This window comes from Guillardia theta (assembly GCF_000315625.1).
Source record: "Guillardia theta CCMP2712 unplaced genomic scaffold GUITHscaffold_84, whole genome shotgun sequence".
Taxonomy (NCBI): domain Eukaryota; class Cryptophyceae; order Pyrenomonadales; family Geminigeraceae; genus Guillardia; species Guillardia theta.
The window spans coordinates 278348-290535 of NW_005434590.1; the positions used below are offsets into that span (position 1 = coordinate 278348).

At 53.2% G+C, this 12188-nt stretch overlaps 3 protein-coding genes across 3 annotated transcripts; 1 reads left to right on the forward strand and 2 right to left on the reverse strand.

Moving 5' to 3' along the window:
* Positions 1 to 42: 42 nt before the first annotated feature.
* On the reverse strand, positions 43 to 2983 carry GUITHDRAFT_165218 (hypothetical protein; the record flags this gene model as incomplete). The annotated part of the gene is made up of 18 exons (XM_005825388.1): positions 2914 to 2983; positions 2639 to 2722; positions 2556 to 2585; positions 2421 to 2463; positions 2294 to 2362; positions 2200 to 2245; positions 1921 to 1960; positions 1830 to 1878; positions 1606 to 1645; positions 1511 to 1559; positions 1425 to 1453; positions 1342 to 1374; positions 921 to 965; positions 832 to 878; positions 594 to 664; positions 401 to 452; positions 233 to 279; positions 43 to 93 (listed from the first exon to the last, which is right to left on the reverse strand). The coding sequence occupies exons 1-18, from the start codon at positions 2956 to 2958 to the stop codon at positions 43 to 45; spliced, it is 870 nt and encodes a 289-aa protein (XP_005825445.1). The 5' UTR covers positions 2959 to 2983.
* Positions 2984 to 5293: 2310 nt separating this feature from the next.
* GUITHDRAFT_115432 (hypothetical protein) lies at positions 5294 to 6710 on the forward strand (the record flags this gene model as incomplete). Its single annotated transcript, XM_005825389.1, has 6 exons — positions 5294 to 5644; positions 5704 to 5775; positions 5823 to 5916; positions 5969 to 6053; positions 6103 to 6220; positions 6273 to 6710. 6 exons carry the CDS (start codon positions 5294 to 5296, stop codon positions 6708 to 6710), a joined length of 1158 nt encoding a protein of 385 aa, XP_005825446.1.
* Positions 6711 to 9312: 2602 nt separating this feature from the next.
* Positions 9313 to 9817, reverse strand: GUITHDRAFT_154716 (hypothetical protein; the record flags this gene model as incomplete). The annotated part of the gene is made up of 1 exon (XM_005825390.1): positions 9313 to 9817. A coding segment is annotated over exon 1 (310 nt), but the record flags the coding sequence as incomplete, so codon positions are not given.
* Positions 9818 to 12188: the final 2371 nt, after the last annotated feature.

A 12188-nucleotide genomic window follows, 5' to 3' on the forward strand; every position in this document is an offset into this window, starting at 1 on the left:
GTGAGGAGGAGGAGGAGGAGGAGGAGGAGAAGGTCTCATGCTTCACACCCTGGAACCAACTCTTGTCGTGTAAGCTTTGACGACCCCAATTACCTTCCAGTGTACCATCAGCCCCTACCTCTTCCTTCCCCAATCCTCTCCCATCCACTTCCTCCTCCTTCCCTTTCCCGTCCTCGTCTCTCTCCTCCTCTCCCCCCCCCCTCCTCCTCTCCCCCTCCTCCTTCTCTCTCACCTCTCCGATCGCTGTGTGTGGAATTCCGAGACCCGTGAAGCATCCGCCTGCACGGACGAGAGTCACCACCACAGGCACATCCTGCTGCTACTGCTGCTGCTCGCCTCCTCCTCCTCTTCTCCACTTCCTCCTCCTCCTCCTCCCCTCGCCCTCTCGTTCTCTTCTCACCGATGGTGCAGTTTGACGAGGTCACGAAGGGATAAGTTCCATAGTCGATATCCTGCCATCTCATCATGCTGCTGCTGCTGCTGCTCCTCCTCCTTTTTCTCCACACACACCCATCCTCTCCTCCGACCGTGCTGCTCACCCTTCTCCCTCTCCCTTCCCTTCCCCCCATCCCTCTCTCCCTCTCGATTCTCACAAGCATCGCCGCGTTGGCTCCCTCGATGAGGATTTTCTTGCCGGAAGCGACGGCCTCGTGGATGTAGTCCACTGCACATCATGTCAGCCCAGGGGCAGGGGCAGGAGCAGGAGAGAAAAGAGAACATGCGCACGACGAAGGGGAGAAGCACAGGAGGAGCTGATGTTAAGGGAGAGGAGAAGATGGCTTAATGATGATCGAGCATGAGGAGGAAGAAGAGGAGCAACAGGAGGAGGACCTGTATCGACGACATAGGGCTTGAGCTTCTGAGCATACTCTTTGTACCTGCTGCATCCTCAGACTAGCTCGTTCGCTCAACTTCGCAACCGCTGGATCTCCTTCTCGATGTCAATCACGCCAGTGGGAGCTCCCCTGCCATCCTGTCATGTCGGTCCGATACAGTGAAGCTCCTTTTCCTCTCCCTCTCCTCTTTCTCCTCCTCTCTCCTCTTCATCTTCCTCCCTCCTCTTTCTCTTCCTCATCCTCTCTCCCAACTATGTTCCTCATCTAATCCTTCTCCCTGTCATCTACATTTACCAACTCCATAACACATCACTGCTTCTGATTTTCACTTCTCCTCTCCTCCATGCTATTTGTATTCACCGCCACTACCTCAACCATCCTCCCTTCTCTTCTCGTCCCCATTAGCTGTGCTGTTCCCCCTCCCCATCCCAATTTTCTCCTCCGCCTCCTCCTCCCACCCACATCCTCCTCTCCTCCTCCTCCTCCTCCTCCTCCTCCTCCTTACCTGTAAGTGGGATGCTCAAACTTTTGACCAAACCTGGGAGCATCCACGTCAAGATCCACATCTTTTCTCCTCTCCTCCCCTACTGCTGCTCAAGGTCCGCAAGATTCTTCCTCTGCAACCCTCCAATCAGTTCCCAGCTGCGGCCGACCTCAACAGCTTCTCAGCTCACCAGCTTCGCCTCGAAGTACTCGAAGTCATACAAGTCTCCCACGCGCAGCCTTTCATTCTCTCACTTGCTCTGGAGCTCCGACCGCCATGACTCACCCCGTGCGATGTGCCTTGCTGCTGAGGGCAGGGCCGATGCCTGGACAAGCAAGTTAGCTGCGTGATGATGATGATGATGTTCATTATGATATTGATGGTGATGGTGATGGTGGGATATGGATTTTGGAAATGAATATGGATATGCACATGGAGAGATGATGTTGGTGACGATGATAATATAACACAAATGTCCACTTGTCTGTGTGCAATCTGCTTTCTCCTACCTCTCTTCGTGGTTCCGATGGCTGTCTTGCCGAGCATGGCTTCCCGGACCTTCTCCTTGTCAACTAGATCTTATCCTCCCCTCATTCTTACTCCGTCCTCCCACTGGTGGTAGTCCAACACAAGGTGAGCTCTGATGAGCAGAGCAATTCAGAAAGCAAGCAAGGGGACGCAAGGACGAGGGGAGAGCAGGAGGAAGAGACAGGAGGGGAAGAGAGGCGGGAGAAGAGGGAGAAGACGAGAGGAGAGGAGGGCAGATAGGGCAGAGAGGCGAGGAGAGACGAGACGAGAGAAGAGAGGAGAAATGGGATTGGGGAAGGGGGAGGGGGGAGGGGGGAGGGAGGGGAGTCGACGAGGGGAAGGGAGCGTCACCTGCTGGAAACAAAGATCCTTCCTTCGACATGGAGAGGAGCGCCCCCTAGTGTACACCCATGAGGTCGACGACAAGGCAAGAAACCAAACGCACCGTCAGACGGGTTTGTGATGTCTTCAATCTCATTGAAGAAGGAGGGAATGTGAACAACCACTCCGTTTCCTGTCTAGCTCGTCAGAGAGCAGCTCAACAAGTCGCCCTCCGGATCTCTCAAACTTACCGATGACACAGGTCGTGTTAGTGTGGACAAGGCCAGAGGGTAGCTGGACATTCCATAGTGAGTGGTTGAGCTCACAAACAGCAAGTGAGGGGGATCATGGTGACAACAAGGATGAAACATTCGAGATGTTCCTACCAAGTGAAACTTGTAAACGCTGTTTCCAACCTAGAAGTGCGTATATGAGACAGTGTCGATTTTCCCTATCCCACTCAACACACCTTGATGGTATGGCCAGCATTGGAGCCTCCCTGGCATCGGGCTACGATGTCCATGTCTCTGCAAAGAACATCCACAATCTTTCCCTGTGCTCATTCACAAAAGTTAATCCAAGTAATGTGAAGGAACAAGCCTTCATTTCAACAACAACATCCAACAAAGCACCATGGACGGGACATTTCACATCTTCTGGTCGTCATGTTCGCATGTGAGGGAGCAGCATTATCAAGTATCAAGCATGGATTGTCGTCAAAACTGCCATGTCGCTCCCCCTCACCTTTCCTTCGTCTCCCCATTGCGCGCCAAGAACGACCACTGCCATGCTCACTGGCCCCCGTGTGCTCGGGAATGGGGGTTGCCTTCCAGCAGGGGTAGGTGGTCCAAACAACCCGGGTACTGTCAGAAAAGGGTGGGTACATCTAGCATAATCATTTTCATCGGGTAAACTTTTGAAATATTTAACGTAAATTTTCTATCACAGGTCATATTTTGAGAAGCAATTACGATATTTCATTCCATGGTCATTTGTTGACTCAAAGATTATGGTAGGGGTACATTATGTGAGGGTAGGGGTACCACAAGCAGGGGTAGTATGTGTTAGATCCTGGTGGGTCTACACCCTCCTCAACACCCCCTACCCCCTCAGTTCCTAGAGTTAAGGATCACATTTGGATGGATGTCGAGCATCACCTCTAGCTTTTCATTTCTTCAAATGGATCTATAATTCCAGATGCTTATCCTTCCTTGTTCTTCTTTTGCAGTCCGTTTTTGAACCACCCTGGGCACCACTACCCCCTTAGCTGTGATGTCCTCAATCACTCGTGCGGCCTAGGAATGTAACCGACACATAACGGTACCGGAGTCTGAGTTTACTAAGTTAATCGGGCGGCCCGACCCGGCCGCCCGGCCGCCGCAAGTCACTCCTGCTAGGCTAGCTAGTGCACAGGCTGAGATGAATGATCGGACTCCTAGCAGAACAGCTCAACATCTACTCTCCGATGATGTGCGCAGGGCCGGGCTTAAGATCTTGGACACTTCGAACAGCTTCCGAACTCGCCGGAAGTTCCGGGCCACGGTCCACACTCAGGACGCGGGCCCGGCACCACCACCGTCCGTGACCTAGGCTTCCCACACTGGGGACTGCAGCACTTCGGAAGTTCCGAGCCGAGTGCTGCCACGGTCCCGGCAAGGGCCCGGCTGAGAGCACAGCAGACCAAAGACTGATACAAACACAACTGAGGCAAACACACCCGGCGCAAACTCAGTAGCCTGATCAAATCGGACCGTGACGCCATGCCAGTGGCATGCTGAGATCGGACCGGGTGCCAGGAGGCCCCCCGGCCGGGCGTCAACGTGACGGTGCAAGAGAACTTCCGTCGGACAGCAACAATGATCCGAAAGATGTCGATTGAAATCATTGATCATCGAATTTCAAACTAGAGCCAGTGGTTCTAGTTTGAAATCATTGATTTCAAACTAGAACCACTGGGCTCCCTGCCGCACGAGTCTCACACTGTTATGACCGGCGAGCCTTCGTCGGAGAGCGGCATGAAGCCATGAAGGTGTCAGAGCCAGGCACTCCGTCACTGAGCCGCGATGATCAGTGGCGGCAGATACCCTTATCGAGAGTCAATCTCTATCGGCCCGGACCGGCCTACTAGTCAATATGCCCGTGGCTCTGAGTGCCCGGGCCCGCGGCCCCGGCCGCAGGCTCACTGGCCGGAGTCAGGCCGGCGCCCGGCCCGGGCGGGCCGCCGTACCGTGACTCTGTTTGGGAGAGGGGATTTCATTATTACTACCGTTGAACGATTTGCCATCAAAACTCCAAAGATTTAACTACCGAATAATTTTAGTCCATCAAACTTTGTACTGATAAATCTACATTGAAGTTATTAACTGAATATTTGTATGTGATTACATGACCCCCACTTGTAGAAATTTGCCGGTGCGGAACTCGAAAAGCGGCGTAGGAAATTCGAAGGGGTGGGGTTAGTATGAAGAAGAGGGGTAGTGACACTAGAAGAAGGGGGTGATGATTGAAGGGAAGATTGGCGGTAAGGTGGGGTAGTACCCAGAGCCACTGCGTCCCGGCCTAATCATATCGTTAACATGATGCGGACTGAGATGCCAAGAGCACAGAGAAGGAGGGAGAGGGAAGAAGGGAGGGAGGGAGGGAGGGAGGGAGGGAGGAGATAGAGGAGAGAGAGAGAGAGAGGGAGAAGGAATGGAGGGAGTGATCGGAGGAGGGAGGGAGGAGGAGGGAGAGAAAGAAGAAGGAGAGGGAGGGAGGGAGGGAGGTGGGGAGGCGTGCAGGAGGAGGGACAGATGAAGGGCAGTAGCCTGAGAATAGCTCTCACAGAAGCAGGAAAGATTTTGAAGGAGGGCAGGAGTGGGTTGAGCTTGCTACTAGAGATTTCAAGGTGATGGGTCTCATGACGAAAGGATCCAATCATAAAAGGCAGGAGCAGCATCATGCAGTGAGCAGCACAAGTTGTTTGAGTTGTTTCTCTGCATAATCGCTTGCTGCCTTTTACCCTACATCTTCGGATACGTTGAGAGAGAGAGCTCAGAGCAGTAGAGATCTGATTGCAGCGCTCTCTTGATATTGCTCCTGACATTCAGTTTGCTCCTTCCTCACAGATCTACCTCAGACCTCAATGAGCTCGTCTCTACGTCTAGCCTCGGAGCCGGTCTCAGCCAGCTTTGTCTTCTCGGAGAAACAGCCCTTTCATCTTGGCCTCGGCAAGATAGAGTACTCCGATGACCCTCCTGCCCACAACGAGAGCCTGTCGGGTGACGGACCGGCGCAGCAAGAGTCGGTGGTGCATCGATGTTGGAACATGCTAGGGGATGGAAGTGAGGAGATAGCCTTGCAGTCGCCCCACAAACTACATGCAGGAGCTCGGAAAGAGGTTGCTGGCACTCCGCAGAAGGGCAGCGGAAGGATCGTTGAGGAGGGGGAGAGGTCGAATGATCCTCCTCTGCAAGAAAGTGTGTCGTACATCAAGGTATGACGGCTAGAATCCGTTGTTGCCTCCTGTGGTTGGAGGTGACTTGCCTGGTGCAGACGATCTTGGAACATACCAGGCAGTCGCTGCAGCCGGCAGAGCATTCTGACTCGGTTTCTGAAGACTCTGAGGTTTCTTGTAAAGCCGTTGGAATCTGAGATCCTGATGAGTCGAGTAGCAAAATGACAGAGAGTTGAAAGAGATATCCATGAACAAACCTGCGCCCTCCGGAGCCAAACCAAGGAAAAACAAGAACAGAGACTTTGGGGATGGTATGGGAGGCTGCGTGAACATGGTCGAGGATAACCTGTTGCGTCATGACAGACAGCATTCTGAAGAGATCCAAGACGATTGAAGACGCAGAGAACTCCCCTCCTTCTCACGAGGCCCTTGAAGAGGTCTGGGTCAGGTCGACCTCTGGTTCCTTCCTACTTGCTGTCGCTGAAAGTCTGCTGCAGAAGCGTGAGCACGCTCATCCAACCTCACATCGCCCTTTCCAACAAGCAGTACATCCTCGTGGCCCCAGACTCCCTCCAACCTCTGCCCTCCAGCGATCGGCGGCTGCAGAGCCTCAAGGTAGGGCCGTGAGAGGAGGAGAGGGGGGCGCGAGGGCTGACATGCCGGTTAGAAGGAGACGGGCACTCAGACAGACAGCAAGCCGACGAGACCAGACGGCATTTCATCGCAACCTCCTCTGCCACAGGCCCATCCATCACTGCAGACCCCCCAGCGACAGGCCCAGCAGACCCCCCAGCGACAGGCCCAGCATACCCCTAAGAGTCAGGCCCAGCAGACCCCCCAGCGACAGGCCCAGCAGACCCCTAAGAGTCAGGCCCAGCAGACCCCTCAGCGACAGGCCCAGCAGACCCCTAAGAGTCAGGCTCCCCATCTTCTATCGTCATCCTCACCGATGCCATCGAGCTCAAGCACAACAGCGAGGACGCCCATGTCTCTTCAGCGACCCGCAAGGCCTGCGCCGAAGCTGCTTCCTCCCTTCACCCGGCAGCGCAAAAACTCGAGCAGAAGATCTTTCGGGGGCTCCACCTACTCCTTCATGGAGCTGTGAGTGCCCGGCTGCAGTCAGTGACTCAGTCCGATCGAGGCTCGGCGTTAGTCAGCCGCCGGGCCCCTCGCGGGACGGTGAAGTTTCCAACTTACGGTAGTGACCGGGCCTCAAGTTAGTTATCAAACTTGATAGACTTGACCCTCAGTGTCTCACACAACGCAAGTACGCCGGGCCATGACATGGCCAAGCTCCCCGTGCAGGTCGGTCCCTGACTGCGCAGACTACTTCTTTCATTGCATTACGAGTGGCGGTGGCAATCAGTGGGTGGGTCCTGATACTCATTTCAGTCAGTATTGTTTTCTTGATCCAACCAGCGATATATTCACCTTCTACTGTCTCCTATCCTGCAGTCTGATCGCCCCCTGCTCCTCCCACGATGTACCGGTCCTCTGTGTGACCTGTCAACCACAATAGTCAGCATAGCGCCGAGCTGAGCATCACATTCATGGATGACCTATCCTCCGGTTGGCTCGAATGCAAACAGTAGGCACTCCTGCATTGTATGTATGCAGCCTGATGAGCGTTACGCTCCATCCCTCATGTCAAGAGACAAGCAAAAGCCTAGCATCAGCCAAGGCGGAGTGAGATGGCGACGAGATGCAGCAGAGGGTCATGAGTCGCTCTTAGTTATCAAATGATGCAACGAGGAGACCCATGTAACCTGTAAGCTGCATGGTTGCACTCTGCACTCTTTAGTCCCGCATCCGATGTTGAGGGGCAGATGAAGACAGATGGTTGCAGTGTTGGATGATGACATGCAACGTTGTAGTCGTCGATGGTCCCCTCCTCACCATGAGGATGCAAACGTGATGGACTGGTTGTGAAGATGATGGACTGGTTTTGAAGTTTTTACATCTGCTTCAACATTATGGGCAAGGAAGCGAGTAAAATGCTGCTTCAGGCTGCTGCCAAGCATTTGAGACTGAGCCCTCACACACACAATCACCTTGTTTTGAAGAAGAGTGAGACAGGTAAATAGGTCAAGGCAACCTTTTTGGACACTGCAGAAAGCTTCAAGAACTGTTTTCTTCATTACTTCGCCTTGCTTCAACAAGGAGATCAGAGGAAATCGCATCGTGATGGCTTTTGAAAGTTGCACATGGCGATGGAAACACTTGGAAATCAAGTAAGCGCAAGTAGTTGTATGAGCGTATTACACGTTGCACTACCTCCCATCATGACACGGTTGATCAAGTACAACATGAAAGTGATCAACTAGGTTGCCTTTCAACCTCTACACACTACCCCTGCAAGTCTGTTCCACAGCATGTCGATCTCATCCTGCAGATATCAGCCTGATCGTCTTCCCAGCCCCTTTGCGACCAGCCGCCGCTTCTTGTCGGATCTTTGCCTCGCCTACCACACGCCTCCCCGGCTCATCCTTGCTAACGCCGGTGAGCTCACGCAATATCCATACCCGCTACCTCTGCCTGCCTCCCTTCCTGCCCTCCCTTCCATCCGTACTCCTCCAGCGCACCGCAGCCCTTGATTTTGCCTATCCACTGGCTGTGTGTGTACCCCTTAGTAGCAGCCTTGCGGCAGTGCTGTGCAACCCTCTGGACGTCTTTGTTGCTGGAACCAAGTACTCGTTGGTGGCTTTCAAGCCAAGAGGACGGGTGTCTCTTCCCTACGAGAGAGCCAAGAGGACGGGTGTCTCTTCCCTACGAGAGAGCCAAGAGGACGGGTGTCTCTTCCCTACGAGAGAGCCAAGAGGACGGGTGTCTCTTCCCTACGAGAGAGCCAAGAGGACGGGTGTCTCTTCCCTACGAGAGAGCCAAGAGGACGGGTGTCTCTTCCCTACGAGAGAGCCAAGAGGACGGGTGTCTCTTCCCTACGAGAGAGCCAAGAGGACGGGTGTCTCTTCCCTACGAGAGAGCCAAGAGGACGGGTGTCTCTTCCCTACGAGAGAGCCAAGAGGACGGGTGTCTCTTCCCTACGAGAGAGCCAAGAGGACGGGTGTCTCTTCCCTACGAGAGAGCCAAGAGGACGGGTGTCTCTTCCTTACGAGAGAGCCAAGAGGACGGGTGTCTCTTCCCTACGAGAGAGCATGTTTTCCCCTCGAAGTGCTGATGGGATGTTCAACATCTAAGGAGGCAAGATTGTCAACCTTCATGCAGAGGTACACCCCTGCTTTTTTTAGCAAGGAGCACTACCGGTAGTCCTCTCCTTAGCCTATACAAGGATCAGCCTCTTCAGCTAGCAGGGTCTGTTCTCTCCTCATGTTGTATGTCTCGCTGATCTAGCATCGCTATTGAACCCGACGTCACTACGCTACACCTCTATGTGTCATCAGCGGAGGTGACTTGAACATTCGCTCTAGACGTCAGCAACCCGTAAAGCTTCGGGCTGTCACAACGTTACTTCGAACTTCAAGCAGAAGCTGTACCTTTTTACATAGATCAACTCCCTCAATCGAGAATAGATTAACAAATCCGCGTCAAATCAATCAGTTAATCTGATACAATGAACTATGCTCACATATAAACTAATTTTGTTTTCCTTATCAGGTAGTAGTAACACATATCTTGTATAATGAGGTACAACAGATTTGTCTGAGAGCAAGATACGTGTAAATGTTGTTGATAGAAAATTTAACAATGTTCCCAGTATTTTCTTTATGATTTCCACGAAAACATTCAAAGATAACCCGTCTTCTATTGTACAGGATCTATCATTAAAATCTCAATTTTTTTAAATTCAATTCCATGTATTCTTCATATCATGCTCGCCGATGACAGATTCGCCATTGATACCCCTCGTCGCAGTACCCCCCTCCCCCTCGTCTCCTCCTCCCCTCTCAGCTCCGCAAGGTTCCTGTCGCTCTTCGACCTCATCATGAGCTTCGCCTTGGCATTCTCGATGTTGCTCATGAGCGACTCGCCGTCTGCCTGCACCCGCCAGGAGCCTCGGCCGGGAGACGACGGGGTCGGAGACGCGGGGGAGCTGGAGCCGGTAGAGGCGAGTCTATCGAGGTAGGCTTTCTGAGAAGGGTTGAGGGTGAGCTTGACTTGGGGTCTTGTAGGCGCCATGGAGAGGTGTGGATAGGAAGATGAATGTGGTCGAGAGTGCGTGTGGAGCTTGAATCCTCGATCCAACGAGTGACGAACAGAGGAAGAGAATCACTTAATAGCAAGACCGCAGGAGGAGGAGGAGGAGGAGGAGGAGGAGGAGGAAGGACGTGAGTGGTTGGTGCAGAAGAAGTAGACTTGCAGGTTATCAAGGGAGGAGATCGGGGATTCAGACTCATTCCTACCCTACCCTATAAATGACACATTCTCTTGGGGGTATTTGTACATTGCGGGCCGTAAACCAGATACCAAACGTTGTGATATTCTCAGATATCTCGCGTCCGTGCCAAGAGGCTGCTGCCCGCATCGGTGTAAGACTCCGATCGCGACCTAGGTCGAGGGACCGTGACCAGGGGTCTGTGGAACGTGACCGTAGACTGCGACGGTCAAACGGGCTCTGAAGAAGCCGCAGCTGACACCAGCAATTTGTCACGGGCCTCGCAATTTGAGCCGCTACCCCTACCCCCAAGAACGACTGTTAGCTCAAGTGAGTTGGAGGGTGGCGGATCTGCCAGTCGGTCACCGGGTCTTGACACGTGGACGGGTGTAAGCCCCGGAGAGAACATGAGACGTCAGCTGACCGTTGCTGACCGAGGCGTCCGTTGGGAAGGGGTTCCATTGGTCCTTGACTAAAGATCTCAATACTATCTCTGGCATCTCTGGTTTTTAATGCAGAAGATGAAGCAGTACCGGCATTAAGAAGTTGAGTGAACATTTGACGGTGGTGCGGGCCCGCCCCCGCCGTGATTCTTGCGACAAGTTCATCGTTTGTCCGATCATGATGCGGCAGAGCGGACTGACACTTCAAGTCAGTGGAACCGTTTGATGATTGCGTACGGTATATAATACATGTACGGCCGTATGTGCCAGCCGCCGCCGCCCGGCGCTGACTGAGCAGTGACGTGTGACGATTTGGAAGCCAGCGTAACTTGTTGACGAAAGGGCCCTGCGGAAGGCTTGTGCCTATGCACCAAGGCTCGTCTGTTGTGTGACACGTTGTGTGACATGCACAATACACAAGTGTCAGAGCTCATAGGGACCGAGCCCGAGTCAGACAAAGGCCTATCAGGATGAAAGGACAGTTGGCTGTCTCGTACTCGTGTTTGAAGCTGACTTCTCCTGGATGACCCAGGATACTCTACTCCAGTGTGAAGCTGCTGAAAGGACCCCTGTGGAGGCCTTTGTTGCAGCTACCGTGTACCCGTGGGGGACTTACAAGGTAAACAGAAGGGGTGCGTCTTGTGGAGTACGACCCGTTGGAAGCAGCTTGCTGCCATGCAAGGACGGGGTTCTCTTCCCTGCGAGAGAGCATGGTATCCTCTCGAAGGTCAGAAGGGATGCTTGTCAACTTCTTGAAGGACAGGACACCCCTCCTTTCTGTAGCCAAGAGACGGCACCCCTGGCTCATTCCTCGAAGCTATAAAAGGATGAAACTCGTCAGAGCTAGGTGGTCCTCTTCCCCTTTCGTGTGTGTCCACGATTGTGTGTGTGTGTGAAAGAAATAAAAGAGAGTTAGATCTCCTTCTGTTTCACCGCTTTCCCTCTTAGTAGAGAAATCCAACGTGAGTTCTTATTGAACTGCGCTTGAAGGTCCGTGATCGGTGATAGAGCTCGAGTCTTCTCTCTTCCCCTCCCTTTCTCCACTGTTCTTCTGCTTCTTCCTACGCTTACGTCGCGTAGATGTCCGGATACAATACTCGACTCGCAGCTCGCATGCTGGACGAGAATGCTACGGATACTTTGGAACATGACTGGCAATCTGCTGCCGGCATTGACGACGATCTTCGTCCCGAATCGACCGAGGATCGGTCGCTCCAAAACATGTCTGCCGCGCTGCTGGAGGTTCAGCAGCGGTTGAACGCTCTCGAAGCTCCTGCTTCTTCTGAGGCGGTCCCGCCCGCCGCTCTCAAGCCTGGACCGCCCCCCATCTCCTCGCGTGACGGTCCTCAGCTGGTCTCTCTGGCTGATCAGCAATTGCTTGCTAAGTTGCGCAATCTCCCCAAGTTGGATACTGCCCGCCAAACTAGCGCCAACAATGTCTTGACATGGGTTCAAACCATTCAGTACTCCTTTGCAGTGTATGGTATTCCCCGAGCTAATTGGGTTGTCCATACCCTCGATTTACTGGATGCTCCAGTCCGCCAACACTTCGTGGCCAAGTACCCGCCAGAGACCTTTCGCCGCATGGAGTGGGACACATTTTCGGAGGAAATTCGTGAAAAATTCCTGCCTCCTCACCTGCTGTCGAACCTCATTCACCAACTCGACAATTTGAAATCAAGACCGTCAGGAATCTCTTGCTTCGTATGCTGCCCGAACCCTGACATTAATCGAGCAACTTCAGCTCCTTCCGGATGGTAAATTATTTGCGACGTCCTCGCTGGTCTGCAGACGTTTCATTAACGGCATA